Source organism: Leptidea sinapis, chromosome 40 (genome assembly GCF_905404315.1).
Source record: "Leptidea sinapis chromosome 40, ilLepSina1.1, whole genome shotgun sequence".
Lineage (NCBI taxonomy): Eukaryota > Metazoa > Arthropoda > Insecta > Lepidoptera > Pieridae > Leptidea > Leptidea sinapis.
In genome coordinates this window covers 6,565,237-6,582,391 of record NC_066304.1, presented here as the reverse complement: position 1 = coordinate 6,582,391, position 17,155 = coordinate 6,565,237, and the positions used below count along the sequence as shown (strand labels likewise).

The 17,155-nt window shown below is 37.7% G+C and overlaps 1 protein-coding gene across 3 annotated transcripts; it reads right to left on the bottom strand.

The window, feature by feature from the left end:
- Positions 1 to 2,189: 2,189 nt before the first annotated feature.
- On the bottom strand, positions 2,190 to 17,111 carry LOC126976274 (immunoglobulin-binding protein 1). 3 transcript variants are annotated; one of them, XM_050824538.1, is made up of 8 exons: positions 16,995 to 17,111; positions 16,699 to 16,880; positions 16,406 to 16,614; positions 13,143 to 13,263; positions 9,464 to 9,689; positions 8,675 to 8,831; positions 7,753 to 7,837; positions 2,190 to 2,407 (listed from the first exon to the last, which is right to left on the bottom strand). In XM_050824538.1, the coding sequence occupies exons 2-8, from the start codon at positions 16,822 to 16,824 to the stop codon at positions 2,297 to 2,299; spliced, it is 1,035 nt and encodes a 344-aa protein (XP_050680495.1). In that variant the 5' UTR covers positions 16,825 to 16,880; positions 16,995 to 17,111; the 3' UTR covers positions 2,190 to 2,296. The 3 variants fall into 3 exon arrangements, with proteins under 3 accessions (XP_050680495.1, XP_050680496.1, XP_050680497.1); XM_050824539.1 differs by having other exon boundaries at positions 16,699 to 16,908; positions 16,995 to 17,014; XM_050824540.1 differs by lacking the exons at positions 2,190 to 2,407; positions 7,753 to 7,837; positions 8,675 to 8,831 and adding an exon at positions 9,168 to 9,346 and having other exon boundaries at positions 16,699 to 17,067.
- Positions 17,112 to 17,155: the final 44 nt, after the last annotated feature.

Here is a 17,155-nt window from a genome sequence, read left to right as displayed (position 1 = left end):
TTAGTAGCATTTAATTAAATAAAAAAAAAATATAATACTTCTCTATTATTATTAATTTGTTATACTGTTATCTAACTCAATAAATCACAAATAATTCGTTTTGAAAAGTTCAATTTAATCCCCGAAAGATTCAAATTTGCGCGGTATCGTCTTTAAAAACCCCATTTGTTTTGTCACCTCTCGGATAATTACTGTCTCAAATACAAATATTTTTAATATTCAAAATAGAGATATGATATCACTTATTGAAAGTCGAAAACAATCACCTATTCGAAAAAGTATGCCTGCCTCTATTGCCAATTCAGCGGTCATCTAGAAGCATAAACAGGGTGGCAATACTTCAAGCCTTCCACATTCTCGCGCTCTACAAAGCGCAGGTCCGGTCACATATCGAGTATTATTCAGAGATCACGGTGAGGGTCCGAAGAGCTATTTGACCAGATTCCTATCAGTCCAAATTACACCTTAGCATGACACGCGACAAATCTGGATTTCATCCTCAACAACTGAATGGCCGGCAACGCTCCAGTAATTCCTCTGATGTTGCAGGACAATAATCCGTACACTTTGTGTCCTCTTCTTCCATAAAAAAGTTATAGCCCCCAGAGGAAAGCAAAAAAGTGGCAAAACATTATGAAAACACATTTATTTATGCAACAGCAGCTTTTAATATTTGTTGAATTAAATTAATTAAATGAACATATTACGAAGATTTATGATCGAGCTATTCGCTGACCTTCCGTGAGCAAAGCGCCTTCGGTGAGTAAATACGGCCCTACTCTTTTGCGACCTGAAGGCATCGACTAACATCGACTTTTAATTAGCAATTCAATTCCGATGCAGTTCAGTTAAGGTACCTAAACTGAATCGCAAAGATTCGTACCATGAATTGGCTATAACTGAGTGACGTTTGAATCGCTTATGGAAGAATGAACAAAAGAAATTTGTATGCGGTCCGACTTTTTTTGAATCGATCACTTTGACACATAAGCTATCCAGTTTAGGTTAAAATATTACCTCATGGTTCGAATGAATGAACGAACTAAAACAGTTTGCGATTCAATTTCCGACTTGATTTGACGTCAACCTAAATTGGATAGCTCTAATGACGTAGTGGTATGAAATAGCACAGCAGTTCAGTTTAGATCGACAATTGAATCGTAATTTCACTTCATGGTAGGCCGTACGCTGATCATTTCCGTCTGCCGATATCATTTAACACTACGAAAATATCACAAACTTGAACAATTAATGCTCAAACTTATCAAATGAAGTAATCTTTACCCATTACAAAATTTCACATAGAGATAACAAAAAAAATTAATTTATATTCAAATATTTTTTCGATAATACTGGCACCTATATCTCAGTACATTTCAATAAGCCCATAGGGGAATGATATACTATCGGTTACAAAGTTCATAAAGGGATTTTTTTTTTTTATTTCGGATCGTTTATTTGATCTAAAAAATGTTTACATAATAAATCCTTTTTATGTATAACTTCATACATATTTTTCATTATCATTGAATCATATTCGAGCATAGTATAAACATTTGTTTACAACAAAAATTAGTGTTGTAACATTAATAATCGTTCTGTATGAACAATTTTTTTTTTTAAGAAAATACGAGATGAGACGAGCAGGACGTTCAGATAATGGTAATTGATACGCCCTGCTCATTACAATGCAGTGCCGCTCAGGATTCTTGAAAAGCCCAAAAATTCTGAGCGGCATTACAATTGCGCTCGTCACCTTGAGACATAAGATGTTAAGTCTCATTTGCCCAGTAATTTCACTAGCTACGGCGTCCTTCAGATCGAAACACAGTAATGTGTAAGAAATAGGCTCCTTTGTGGTACCAATAATCTAGCCGGCGTCCTGTGCGAAGGAGCCTCCCACTGGTAAACAAATTGGACGTAGTTGAGTAGAAAGGATTCAAACCACACAAAGGCTCTTTTGAGTTACAGGGATTTGAAGTTTCAGTTTCTCTAAATGATATTCCATATAAATATCCAAAATATACAGTTTCTGTGTACATTTTAAAAATAGGGTTTTCACTACATGACAGATTCGACCTTTAGGAGTATGATTGCATACTTGACTCTTTATTTTGACCAAAGTGTGGTTTGAGTCCTTTCTGCTTAACTACGTCCAATTGTATATCAAAATCTAAAAAGAAAAAGTCTTTCGTGGTTATGAATATTTTATATATAACAATTATATAATAATAAGTCTCCATGGTCACTCAGGTGTTTGAAAGTCTGTATATTGCTTCAGTAGTCTTTGTATCATTTAGCTTCTGTTGTGTCGGTTGCCCCAGCCCCTGCGATGGTCGTCTTTGTATTCGTCCATGTTTCGTTGACGCTGTAATTCTTCAGGATCGTCTTCCTCTACCATTTGTTCCTGGGAATAATTTTTATAGTTTTAGTTTTAGGCCTATATTTACCAATGTGAGGCGCCTTTGCACAGGAAGCCGGCTAGATTATGGGTACCGCAACGGCGCCTATTTCTGCCGTGAAGCAATAATGTGTAAACATTACTGTGTTTGGATCGGAAGGACGCCGTAGCTAGTGAAATTACTGGGCAAATGAGACTTAACATAGGAGGGCTGCACTAAAAGTATCGGGAATGGAATATTTCCACTATTCCTGTCATATTAAAATCTTTTTAATTGAAAACTCCTTGGTTTTAAAAATCAAATACCATTTATTTATTTAAAAATATATTCTCGGTCTTGTCACAAGGTCTTTTCAAACTTGTTTAGTCGTTGAGAAAATGGAATTGACTCGAGAAAATTCTAGAGCGATGATTTAGTATGACTTTCGAAGTGGTTTAACACAAAAACAGTGTGTTGACCGGATGATTTCTGCAATTGGTGATGAAGCCCCATCCAAAACCACAATTTATCGCTGGTATGCTGAATGTCAAAGTGGACGTGTCAAGCTCATTGATGATCCCCGTCAAGGTCGTCCTAAAACTGCAGTCACCACAGAAAACGTTGATGCTGTGTGTAAGCTGATTGAGGAAGATCGACATGTGACATACCGCGAAATTCAGGCAACTTTAGACATTGGCGTGAGTCAAATACAAATACTCTTGCATGAACAATTAGGTGTAAAGTAATAAGTAAGTAAGTTGTACCGCATTTGCTCTGTGAAGAGCAAAAAGCGGCTGGCGTTACTTGGTGCGTTAGAACTCTCGAAATATTCCACGCTGGATCCTCAAATGCTGTATACAACATCGTACCAGGTGACAAATCCCGGACATAAGCGTACGAACCCGAAACAAAAAACCAGTCACGAGTTTGGGTGTTCTAAAATGAGTTAAAGCCGACAAAAATTGTTCGTTCACGGAGTGTTTGCAAAAAAAATGGTGGCCACGTTTGTCTCCAAAACCGGCCATGTTGCGACTATTCCTCTTGAGGGACAAAGAACGGTTAATGCAGAATGGTATGCTAGCATTTATTTGCCACAGGTCATTTTTGAACTCCGTAAAGAGAACTGCAAAAGCCGCATTATCCTCCATCACGACAGTGCGAGTTCTCACACCGCGCTCAGAACAAAAGAGATTTTAGAACAAGAAAACATAGAATTATTAGACCATCCGCCGTACAGCCCCGACCTAAGCCCTAATGATTTCTATACTTTCCCTAAAATAAAGAATAAATTGCGTGGTCAGAGATTTTCATCACCTGAAGAAGCTGTGGACGCCTACAAAACGGCCATTTTGGAGACCCCAACTTTCGAATGGAATGGTTGCTTCAATGATTGGTTCCATCGTATGGAAAAATGTGTCAAATTTCGCGGAGAATAATTTGAAAAGCAATAAATACATTTTTAAATAGTAATGTTGAGTCACTTCTTTGATTCCCGAAATTTTCAGTGCAGCCCTCGTATTATGTCTCAAGGTAAACGAGCGGAATTGTATTGCCGCTCAAAATTTTTGGGTTTTTTCAAGAATCCTGAGCGGCACTGCATTGTAATGGGTAAGGCGTATCAATAACCATCAGCTGAACGTCCTGCTTGTCTCATGCCTTATTTTCATAAAAAAAATTACCGGGACACCATGGTGGCGCAACCAGTCGCCGCTACCAACTAAATGTGTACAGCTCTATAGAGAGTTACTCACCTGGTGTCCGTTTGGTTGCACAACCAATATGGTGGCGCGACCAGCTCGGACGCGTCATGACTCTATGTCTGTTTGGTGTCTACTTTGGTAGCTAACGGTTACCACGGTAGCGCGACGTGAGGAAGTCGTCTCGTCCTATCCTATATCATAAAAAAATAATTATGATATGGGATAGGACGAGACGAGCAGCTGATGGTATTTGATACGCCCTGACCATTAAAATGCAGTGGCGCTCAGGCTACTTGAAAAACACAAAATTTCTGAGCGACACTACAATTGCGGTCACCTTGAGATATAAGATGTTAAGTCTCATTTGCCCAGTAATTTCACCAGCTACGGCGCCCTTCTGACCGAAACACAGTAATGTTTACACATTACTGCTTCACGGCAGAAATAGGCGCCGTTGTGGTACCTATAATCTGGCCGGCTTCCTTACAAAGGAGCCTCCCACTATTAAATGACCGGACCATGGTGTCCGGTGAAATACATCAGTTAATTTTGCTATGTTATGTGGAATATCATGAATTAATAACTAATTAATATATGTGTGTAATTAGAATAACGAACAAATTAGGTATATATCATTTATAATAGATGCACATTAGTATAGTACAGTATAAGAGCGTAAACCCGCCAACAAACAACGGTTGTTGCAACAGTTTGCTGGCGAGATGTAAAAATTAATGACCAATTGTGCATACTTTTATAATTAAATGAATCGAAAAAAAAACATCCCTAATACTTACTTATATTCTCTCATGAGAATATAAGTAAGTATTAGGGATGTTTTTCAGTAATTACACTCATGTGTAATTACTGAACGAACAAACATACAATAATTTATAGATCACGCGTTTTCCCTAAGTTTAGTTTAGCGGTTTAAAGCGTTGAACTTAAAAGTTTTGATACAAATTAAATTTCGAAAAGGTTATTGGTCATTTTTGACCTGCTTTCTCCAAGTACGCATCCATAAGTGAATTGTGGTTTGTTTCGAACATTTGGGTTAACTTTACACGTGATATTCCTCACATGTTTAAATGAACAAATTAAATTTGTAACCAAAATTTATTAAAGATGCGGGACTCCAACCCGCGACATCTCGGGATCCGTCCCAGCGCCTTACCAACTGAGCCAACCGTTCGAGTCCCGCATCGTTCATAAATTTTAGTTACAAATTGAATTTGTGAAATAAATTTATTTATTTTAATTCAAATGTAAATAAGTGTTATATGGTTCAAGCCAAATTGTATATTTTTTTTTTTTCAATTATTGGTGCAACCCACATTGCAGTACAGTGTTTACAGGCCGAAGGCATGGGGCCTTGTGCGATTCATTCCAACTAAAAATAAAATTCTAAATGGATGAAGTTATATATAGATAGAAAGATAAATAGGAATAGATTCACAGCAAAGTTATTAGACGAAGCCACGAATTATATTGATAATTCGTGACACCGCACAAGGAAGCTCATTCCACAGCTATTTGGTACGTGGATTACTCATAAACTAATATTATAAATGAGTGCTTAGAATGACGCGGAAGAAACTGCCGGGAACAAGATAGAAATGCTCCTAAACAATAATGTACCTATTCAGGAAGATCTTTGTGCAGTTTTGTAAGCATTTTATATTATGGAAGGACATGGATATACAAAAATTTGGTTTCTTATATAAATTCTAGTTTTGCTAAAACTCGCATACTTTTGACGAATACGATGGACCGACCAAATATGGTCTACTCTGGACGGTCCATTGAACGAGTGTACCAGACTGTCGGCCAGCAGGGAAAAGTGGCGAATGCTCGAGGGGCGAATCACATCTGCCCCAAAAGATGTCACTTCGTGATGACCACTACCGCTCTGCCAAGAGTGTCACGAAGAAGGAGATAATCTTAACATTTCATATTAATTTTTTACGTGAATAAAAATCTTTCAGTTTGCTTTAATAGTAGGAGGCAAGACAGAAAAGTAATGAAAACAAAATATGGGAATTAAGTATATCATCCACATCCAAAGGATAATATCCAAATAATAATGATAGAAAACACTCGAAAGTCAAAAAATCAAAAAAATTTTTGCTTTGAGTGAGGACTGTGAATTATTGTGCCTGGTTGTTCTCCACCAGCTTTAATTTAATAAATTTAACCTCAAAATAGGAGTACTTCCCCCTAAATTTGCATAACTGACGTAGAATATATTTTAACTTGGAGAACCTATGACCCATGCTTATAATATTTCAACCGTCAGCTTTCGTTCAGATTCTTAGATTGCATTATAGTTATTTATGCAACTGTTGTGTAATAAGGGGTATTAAAACAAGAATGTAGGTTTATATGATAATAGTATCACATGAGTGTTTTAACACCTAATTATCAACAGTTGCATACAAGACTTTATCTACACCCATAATATGAATCCTCTATAAAAGATTCTGGAACAGTTAGCTTACTGCTAACATTAAAAAAGCCTAAAAACGTCCTAATAACTCATCGATATCATCCAAACGAGTGTTGTAATGTTGTACTGAATTTCATTACAACACTTGTTTGATTGATGTAATGGTTACTAGGACATTGGGTGTTTTAATGTTGGCAATAAGCAGTTTTAGAATCTTTAAGTCCGTCCCCCATCGGCGCTCTCCACCTCAAAATGTTCGCCTAAGTAAGGCATGCGTTCGGCGCTCGCGCAGCGTTCTCCCCGTGCGTATTATTTTACGTGTAGTAATAAAATGCTTATAACTAGGGTGATTTGAGTGACTGTCACTGAAAGCTATTGAAACAAGCTATAAGACCATGTATAAATTATTCATATTGTGTTTTTATATTTTTATTTCACACAGACTTTTCATTCGACAACAAGTGTAAAAATAGGTATATCTTAGAATAAATTACTATTTTCAATGATAATTACTTGTTTTATTTACTAACTTTTATGTTTTTGTAATAAGCATTATATGTTCTTTATACAATAAAACCAGAATATACATGCCTTATAGTAATATTTTGATATATTCATGCAGAAACATACCCACGAAAATGATAATCAACAGAAATTGCTGGCGTTAGGAGCCGTTCTTTCAAAACGATTTTATGAATAGATATTTCGCTTCTAGACTTTTATTTATATACCATTCAGTAGGAAATTTAATATAGATTTATTTTAATAATAGTAGATCAGATTATTTATAAAATCCTTTACTATTTTAAAGCAAAAAGTAGACTGTGGTAGAAAATTCATTATAAAATCCAAAGATTTTTATCCTGTACATTTTGTCATGATAATCTATGTTTTCTGTTCATACACTACATCTATCAAAATGGCAATGAAATGACCTCTTTAGCAATATATAAAACATGTACACCATAAAACAAAAACTATGGAAAAAAGTTAAACGAAAGTAGCTTGCGTGGACACAAAACCGTTACACACACACACACGCTTACACAAATACTTACGTGTATTTACACGGGATGTGAAGAATTGTTGTTGTTGGGAATTCTCTTAGCATTTGCCTTTCTTGTGGTATATTGTTTAATAGAGGATTTAAAGCATGGGTGTAGATAAAAATATTTATGTTGTTATAATAGAGTGTTAAAGTGTTAGTAACATTAGTGTTAGTTACCTTTCTGATTTGTTCAGCCTCGTCGCCGTCAGCCTCTGCATTTTGTATCGTTCTGTGTGGTATATTGGTGCCCGCGGCGGGGAAACTGAGAACCAAACATTTAAACTATAAACCTCATTACATAGCAAATACGACAATCAACCAATAAAAATCATGATATTCATAGTACAGAATAGCAAACAACTCCTTTTTAACTCTTAACATAACTTAACGCTTATAAAAGCGCATTTGGTAATCCATATATTATACCCCAAAAAGTTTTTATTGCAAATTTTGTTTACTAATTTTATATAGTGATACAACAGCCAGCTACCAGATACTTCGTCTTACTTATTATAATTACAACAACCGTTTATTTAACCTATTTTAGCTCTCAGACTGTTTTGTCCCTTTCTGTCAAACACCACTTTAACTTAACAGAAAGGGGCAAAACGGTCTGTCGAATGGCAACATTAATGTTTAAGTATGATGACTAGATGTCATGATGACGATAATTATATCCATAGGCCTATGGACTTGCCACAAAATAAAAAATAAAAAAAGTATGACAACTTTGACAGTGCAAATTATTGTGTTCCCCTCACCCCCTTTCCTCTTATATGTCAACTTCAATTTAATTCAATATACAACTCCCGCTGTGATTTTGACATCCTCTTGTAATGTTTGAATATCAATCACGCTCATTAGCACAGGAAGCCGGCTCGATTATGGGTACCAACGGCGCCTATTTCTGCCGTGTAAACATTACTGTGTGTAAAGGGTGCGGAAGCTAGTGAAATTACTGAACAAATGAGACTTAACATCTTATTTTAGGGTTTTTCAAGAATCTTGAGCGGCACTGCATTAGAATGGGTAGAGTGTATCAATTACCATTAGCTGAACTATCTGCTCGTCTCGTCACATAAAAAAAAATGTCACTCACGTTCCCTCCCGCACCCGCTTGTCGTAGAACTCCTCGATGGTGAGCGTGGGCAGCCCGGGGTAACCTGCGCCGTACACCGCCTTCTGGATGGCGTCCCGGGTTATTATCACGGGCTTCAGCGGCGGCGCACGCTCCCGCTTCGCTGGCTTGCCTGTTTCTGTAATACACATTATAATATTGTTATCTCATAACAATTATTATTATACCAGCTGCTGATCATGACGTCATTCGCATGAACGCTATAAAGGAGCAAAAATATATATGCCTACATTTAGGATGATAATGTGTAGCCTATAATGTTGTCTGTTAAATAGCAAAATTTAAATAAAGTCCATTCAGAAGTTCACTCGCCGCCGGACCGCACCATTGTTTCGCGCATTCGGTTGATCACCGTCGTAACTACTAAAATATTTGTCCAAATGTTGTGGTGTGACAGACAAAGTTTATATCTACTTTAAATACCAGGAGCGATAAAATAATTCATTTTGATATACATACATACATAAAATCACGCCTCTTTCCCGTAGGGGTAGGCAGAGACCACTTCTTTCCACTTGCTACAATCCTTACATACTTCTTTCGCTTCGTCCACTTTCATTATTCCTTTCATACATGCTCTCCGGTTTAGGGTACTCTTGACCTGGCCTTTATTCAAGACGTCCCTGATTTGATCTTGAAACGTTTTGAATAATTTTGATATAAGGATTATGAAACAAATTATTAATCAAATGAAATGTTTGTATTATTAAAGTTTCATTTTTTAATAATTTTACTATAACACAATTTTACCTGTTAATTGTCTCGCCATATATTCCAATATAGGTTTCTCCTGGTCTAGGCTGTTAAGTTCATCCACTGCTTGGTTCACGGAGCTCAGCAACAATGTTGTGAAATATTCTCGCTTTGTATGTTCATCAGCATTTGGTGAATCCATCGCTTTTGATAAGGTGCTAAGTTTCTCTTTTAACTCTTTCATTTCCTTGTATCTCTGAATTTTTGCTTCCCTTGTCATAACCTGAAATATTTCAGATTAAAACATTTGGAGGAATCCCAGGATTCCGCCATTTTATTTGACTGATATTTTCATTATCTATTCTATTTATAATTCAGTAATACCGTACGCACATTTTAAAATTTTCACTCATTAGTAAAATAATTGATAATAAGAAATTGAAGGTAATATTATTAGCACAATATGACGTTATTGAATATTAACAAATATGGCTGTATGGGCTCGAACCCTTTGCCCATCCTAATAATGGAAACGAAAAACAAAAACCAAGAACAAATTAACGAATGTTAAAAAAATTCTGAAAACTTATATATTATTTATTGCAATAGTAGTAATAAACAAACAATAAAAACACTTACGGCCTTACAAATAAACTTGGTATAAAGTTATAACCGATGATAAACAAAGAAAATGCAATATTTATACATTATCGTTGACAACACTGTCAATGCAATGATAATTCTGAAGTTTTCCTAATGACAAGCTGCCTTGCAAATAAACGCGGGAAACGTAACACGTCCGAACAAACCACTCGTAAACAAAATGTCTATTTGTAAACATTTTACATGTTCTTTGTTGATGCTTAGTTATAACTTTTTGCCAATTTTATTTGAAAGGCCGTTAGTTAGAGATTTAAAAAAAAAATTACTGAGCAATTTGAAATATTTTTTAAAACCATTAAATTATAACGGCTTAAAAATTCTTTCAATTGACTTTTGTACTGTGTGTTACTTCCGTCAGAAAAAAATTCTGAGTTACCGCCAAGTCGCGCCTAAAGAAGTTTTACTTCAATAATATTGTAGTTGATAGAGCTTTAGTAGATCAACTATAATTTATCTAAATTGGTTAGGTTAGGTGATGTTACAACAGTTAAAATAACGCACGAGCCGAGCATAGCGGGCCGCCGGAGCCGCCGGCGAGTGCTTGAAGCGAATTCTGGGCGTTTCCCTTTCTTTCCTCCTCATACAAATGTCCCAATCCTTAAAAATGTCAGAATTTGAGGTAAGGTTATAATACTTCTAATGCTTTTTCCTCTGGAACGGTGCATTACCTTGTTACAAGAGTGGTAGCATTATATTGGTGAACTAAAGCTCTATCAATTACGATATTTTTTACCCCATAATTCGTGCTACGGGATACTAAGTTTTAACCAAAAATTTTCCTATTGTATATCAAAAACTAAGGACTATGCTTCAAAAGTAATATTTTTTACGAAGTTTGTTTCTTTAGTGATTCTTTGAATCTTTAGTGAGGTCACTAAGATTTTTTAGTTAAAGTAAATAGACTTTATATCAGCATTGCACCAGTCCTGTCTCACTCCCTGTGTAGGTATCGAAATCGTATGTACGCGCGCGGCATCTACAGAGAGGCTATCGAGTAAGGACTCACGAGCGAGCAATAACGCACGCGCGAGCGTTATTCGTCACCTACTTCACCAGTCCAACCGATTGACCGATCGGTCGACCTTTAAAAATGAAGAAACATAAAAACAGGAAAGCAATTATAAAGGTCATTGCGATCCAAATTAATATTATCCTTCCTAAAGACGCTGAAACAGTCTGATTTAAAGTGATTATAATTATAATGAAATTACCATTCATGATAGCTACATATTTATTTACGATATATTATAGAATTCATAGAATATTGATTTAAAATGACGATTACATGCCTATATATATTATAAAAAAAACTGAGCTGTTTTTATAAGTTGACCTTATACTAGGTATGAACAGTTTTAGGTAAAGAAGACAACCCTAATGTCGCCAGAAGATGTAAGAGTCACGCGATAGAAAGAGAGGCAACTTCTAAGTGAATAAAAATGTAGCTTAATAGCGCTGTGCGATTTGAATTACACCTTATTGTATGGCATTTATTTTTCTCAAAATTGATTCTTTTAGAATTCTTTTCTTCGCCGCAAGAGTCCCTATTTCTTGAATTGATTTCGCGTAGTGAGACTTCTGTACTTGTATTATTACATATTCTTTGATTGTACATAGAATCAGTACTTTCAAAGACAACAAGCCCCCCGATTTAAATGGAAAAACACAGACATAATGAAATACTTTGCCATATCCTAAGTGATTATGATGCAGTAGGTATGCTTCCATTAAAAGGAACCTGCATCCTGGAGATATGAAATAGACATCACAAGCAATACGGTTGATAGGTTTAGTTGGTTTGTGGGGATGGTCGATCCGAGTTGACCTTCATATGCCGCGCGAGCCAATCCGATCCAGCTTGAACATCCCGCGTAACTACACAGATCAGTTCATTCTTGTAAGCTAAATTAGCAATAACTTTAAAATTTCTGGCACCTGGAGACTCCTATAGACAACCGGCCCAACTGCGTGCGAGCGCGACAATTTTCGCGTCGCCGCGCCCGCCTATGCTCGCATGTAATTTGTACGCACCTTGACAGTACTAACTGCACTAAAGAATATAAAACTCTACTTCTTTAACAAGTTGCTGCTAACAATCACATCACTGTACACACCCTTGTGTCCACAAATTCTTTATAGAGTGTACTCTATAAAGAATTTATGGACACAAGGGTGCACTTGGTAATGATGCAGTGGATGAACTGACAAGGGGTAACTCAGTGACTCAAGTTGTTGAGTCAAGACCCAATTTCATTTTTGCCACTACCCTTCACGGATACTCTCTCCCGCCAACTATTTACATAATGTCCGGCGGGCAAACCGGGCGGGTAAAGAAGAGATAAATACCTGCACTATCTTCCAGACACATCAATTGAAGCTAAGCTGACAAGCTTAATCAGACATGATATCTATATTATGCTAGGCACCCTGATGGGACACCCACTACTAAACAAGCAGTTTCTCAATCAGCAATTTACTTGTGTAATTCTAGATCTTATACATTTTTAATGGAAGAGGCGGACGAAGGAGCCTACGGGTTACCTGGTATTAAATGATCACATCAGACCTTTTTCTCTTGCAACACCTGAGAAATCCGAGGAGCGTTGTTGGCCTTTTATAAAAGTGTATGCGCCTTTTTGAAGGTACCCATTTTATTCGCGCACACACACACACACAAGGAAGCTCATTTCACAGCTTGGTTGTACATGAAAAAATGTTTCTAGAAAACCGCACTGTGGATGAACACCACACATCCAGATGGTGAAGATGATATGCTAATTTGTGGCGTGTTGTGCAAAGGTGTAATTCAGCAGGGGGAATCTGGTTAAGCAGCTCCTCAGAACACTCCCCGTGATAAATGTGGTAGAAGTCTGACCAAGTGATTTAGCTGTTCAAGTCAGGCAGCAACTTCTGCAAAATGTACTCAATTAAGGAGTCTAATTGTGGCAAAAGCAAAAAAACATAGCTTTGAGTAAATGCTGCAAGAGATATGCAAAGGAAACAATCAATCCATAAGAATATAATTTGTCTTAGAATAAACTCTTTGCCCGCCAAAAAAAAATCAATAACTTACCATATTAGCTATCTTAGCTATTTCAGTTTGTATTCTCTCTACACTTCTATCATCATTTGCACTTGTGTGAGGTATCTCCACATCGGTCACACCATAGTCTTTGCATCTTTGTATAAAATCTCTGTAATATAAGTAATAGTAAATTTGAAAATTGACAACATAATATCAATGCCATCATAATATCAGCCCTGTGCTTCCCCGGGGCGTAAAAAGAATAGGGGAGTCCCAGGCCCAAGGGTGTCGTAAGAGGCGACTAAGGGCTTTTTAGAAGGGGGAGGTACAAAATTGAGCAAAATTTTTTGCCTCATGCAGGGTATGTGTGTACGTTAGGGAGGATATCTGCTGTCGCCGTCTCGGCAATTTTGAGGGACCTGGCTCCGCGTAAATTTAGAGGACCGCGTCCGGATCTATGCGTGTGTCTTCAGGTCCCATAGTGGTAACGCAGATACGGATCACCTCATGGGCTGCGTTCAAGCGGGATTTGATGACGTGCTTGCACAGATCCCCTCCGCTGAAATCGTAGTCTTGGGTGATTTCAACGGGCACAATGCCGAATGGCTTGTATCACGTACCACAGACTACGCAGGGCGATTTGTGCATAATTTAGCATTGGCGTATGATCTGTCCCAATTGGTTACCAGATAGTTATCAGGTCTCTGTCGACGCCCATCTCGGATCGTCCGACCATTGCCTGGTCAGGAGTATAGTGCTCATTGTGATCATAGTGCCTGCGCCGTTGCAGAAGCCGATGTGATACTACAGCGCATGGATATTTTTATAGCAAGCTCTGTAGTACTGATCGGTGGCAGATCACAGCCCTGGTTCGATGCGTCAGTTAAAGCAGCATCTGACTGCAAAAAACAGGCGTATCTTGGGTTGCGGCGTTGGGCCCAAACATTCCGAACTGCAAAGTTCTTAAGCGGAAATATAACCATGCCGCCAGATTTCTTAAGCGGCAAATCGCCAATGCGAAATCGAAGCACTTCGTCCAAATCGGCGAGCAGCTTTTCAGTTACCCGACCGGAACACGCAAGTTCTGGTCGTTGTCGAAAGCTGCTCTTGGTAACTTCAACCAGCCGTCCCTGCCGCCGTTGCACATGAGGAATGACACCCTGGCCCATACGGCAAAAGAGAAAGCCGATCTCCTGTGTGCTCTTTTTGCCGACCGTCCCGCGGTGTCACAGCTCTATGCCTGACAGTTCAGACAGAAAAGTGTTAGGCGACCTCTGTTTTCGTTAGACGTTAGGAATTCGAGCGGGCCGGATGGATTCTCCAATCGTGCATAGAACGTTTGACCCACGATTTCGCCGGTGCTAACGCGTTTATTCCGTTACTCAGTTACAAAAGGCGTAGTTCCTGACTCACTAAAGTCAGCCCTTGTCCATTCGATCCAAAAACAAGGAAACAGTTCGGATCCGGCAAACTACAGGCATATAAACTATAGGTATTACCTCCCTGCTCTCCAAAATCACGGAAAGGATAATTAACCGCCAGCTCTTGGTTTACCTTGAGGGTCACCGGTTGATCAACGACCGACAGTACGACTTTCACCATGGTCGGTCGGCAGGTGATCTTCTGGTATACCTGACACAAAGATGGGCGGCGCCTATCGAAAGCAAGGGGGAAGACCTGGATATAGCGAAGACCTTTGATCGTGAATGGCACAAGGCGCAATACTTCCATCATTTGGGCTTGCAAGTGGACCTCCAGTTTCCTCACTCAGCGCAGCATACTGGTCGTTATCGACGGTTATTGCTCGAATCCCAAGCCCGTGAACGCTGGAGTGCCCCACGGCTATGTGCCCCACACTGTTTCTTCTGCATATCAACGATATATTGGACACCTTCAACATACATTGCAATGCAGACGACAGCATGGGCGATGCCGTATACACGGGCCATGCAGGTCTCTCGAGGGAAATCGTCGACCAGTGCCGGAAGAAACTTGTATCGTCTAGCGAGTCCTCTCTTGAGAAGGTCGCGGAATGGGATAAATTGAACCTTGTCCAATTTAACCCCCAGAAGACTCAAGTTTGAGCGCCACTAAAAAAACCCCATTTGTCATTTCACCTCTCTTTGACAACACTTCCCTTAAATACCTCAAGCCGGCCCACATTCTGGCTCTGTACAAAGATCCGGCCACATATGGAGTATTGCTGTCATCTCTGATCTGGCGCACCCCAGTATCAGCTCGATCCATTTGACCGCGTGTAGCGCAGATCAGCTCGAATTGTCGGTGGTCGGTCCAGTGCTCTATGAACGGCTGGATCACTTGGCGCTGCATAGAGACACCGCTTCATTGTGTGTCCTCTGCCGCATTTATCATGGGGAGTGTTCCGAAGAGCTGTTTCACCTGATTCCTGCCACCGAATTCCACCTTCGCATGACACGCCACAAGTTAGGATATCATCTCCACCATCGGGATGTGTGGTGGTCCTCCACAGTGCGGTTTTCAAGGAGCTTTCTTCCACATACTATGAAGGTGTGGAATGAACTTCCTTGTGTGGTGTTTCCGGGATGATACAATGTGGGTACCTTCAAAAAAACACCTTCCTTAAAGGCCGGAAAATCTACTGTGATTCCTCTGGTGTTGCAAGAGAAAGCAGGTGCACGTGATCATTAACATTAACACTCATTTGTCCTCCTTTTCCATAAAAAAAAACAATTATAATTCTATATTCCTGATCTTTTTATTAGTATTATATCTTTTATATATTTTTATTAACATTATATATATGTATGGATATATACATATTTATTTATTTATAATCACTTAAAAAATGCTTACAGATTACCTTTACTTATTTATGGTGTATGTGGATGATGCAGCTAATGTACTCAATAACTTTTGTATTAATTTAGATTTACTTTTTTGACTTACTTGTGTAAGAAATGTCTTATTGTTGTATTGTGTTGTGTAGACTATTTGACGTTTGAGTGTGTTTGTTAAATCATTTTACATATTATATTGTAATTGAAATGATTTGTAAATTGATGTTAATGTAAATCTTGATATAAAAGAGTGTATATATTTTTACTTGTATAGTCTGTTAAATTACGTTTCTTGTGGTTTAACAAGGATGATGTTGATGTTTTAACAGTTAAATTAGGTTATATACTGAATATCTTTATTAATATAATAACTCACAATACAAAAACAACTGACAGACTATTCAATTATTACCAGTGTTTTCTATGAAAAATAAAGTTAAAATATTATGAACAAATTTTTAAAAAAGATTGATAAAATATGTATTAACTTACCTGAAGTAAATCTCTGCAACATGGATAATATTCTTCCTTGGTTGGTTGCATAGTTTTAAAGTTAGAGTCCCTAGCAAACTTGGTAGTAATAAGTACTTTAGTGTTTCAGTGGGCAATTCTTCTAATGATTCATTTTTACTGAACATTCCAGAGAGTGAGACCAAGTTAGTAGCTTTCTCAAACTTAGATATTGCTGTTTTAATAGACATCTGAAAATAAAACAAAGTTAATTTTGTAAATAGAATGCAATCAGTTTTAATATAATAGCCGGCATTCTAACTTATTTACTTTACCTGCACAGCAACACTATTTGTAGCTTCTTTTCCGTTTTCTATACTATCAAATAATTTCATTGCTTTATCGAAAATTACATCAAGCGATTCCTCTTCTACGGATGAACTGGCTTCGCTTTGAGCCATCTCAACGAAATTATTTTGCAAAATATATTTTAAACACCATTTATAACTTGACAGTTCTGTAATAAAATATCCCTGAACTGATGACTGAAACACCAGTAAGAGTGAACAATGAACAGTCCCTGAATTTATTAAAAAAATATGAAATTGTGAAAACAAACACAATGACCAACCGTAACAAAGCAATGAACAATTTTTTATTTCTCCATTTATTATTAATTTGTAATCGAAATCGAATCAGCCTGACAAGTGACAACTGACTTGTGTTTAAAGTTGTTTGTCTGACTTGAGCTTTGACAATTGACATATTATGTCACCAACCTACCAGGCTACC

Excerpts from the sequence above, each read along its gene's own strand:
- LOC126976274 (XM_050824538.1), bottom strand. The coding sequence starts at position 16,824 with ATGGCTCAAAGCGAAGCCAGTTCATCCGTAGAAGAGGAATCGCTTGAT. Across the intron at positions 9,690-13,142 it reads TAGCTAAGATAGCTAATATG|GTTATGACAAGGGAAGCAAA; the intron begins GTAAGTTATTGA and ends GAAATATTTCAG. Across the intron at positions 2,408-7,752 it reads AGGCTGAACAAATCAGAAAG|GAACAAATGGTAGAGGAAGA; the intron begins GTAACTAACACT and ends AATTATTCCCAG.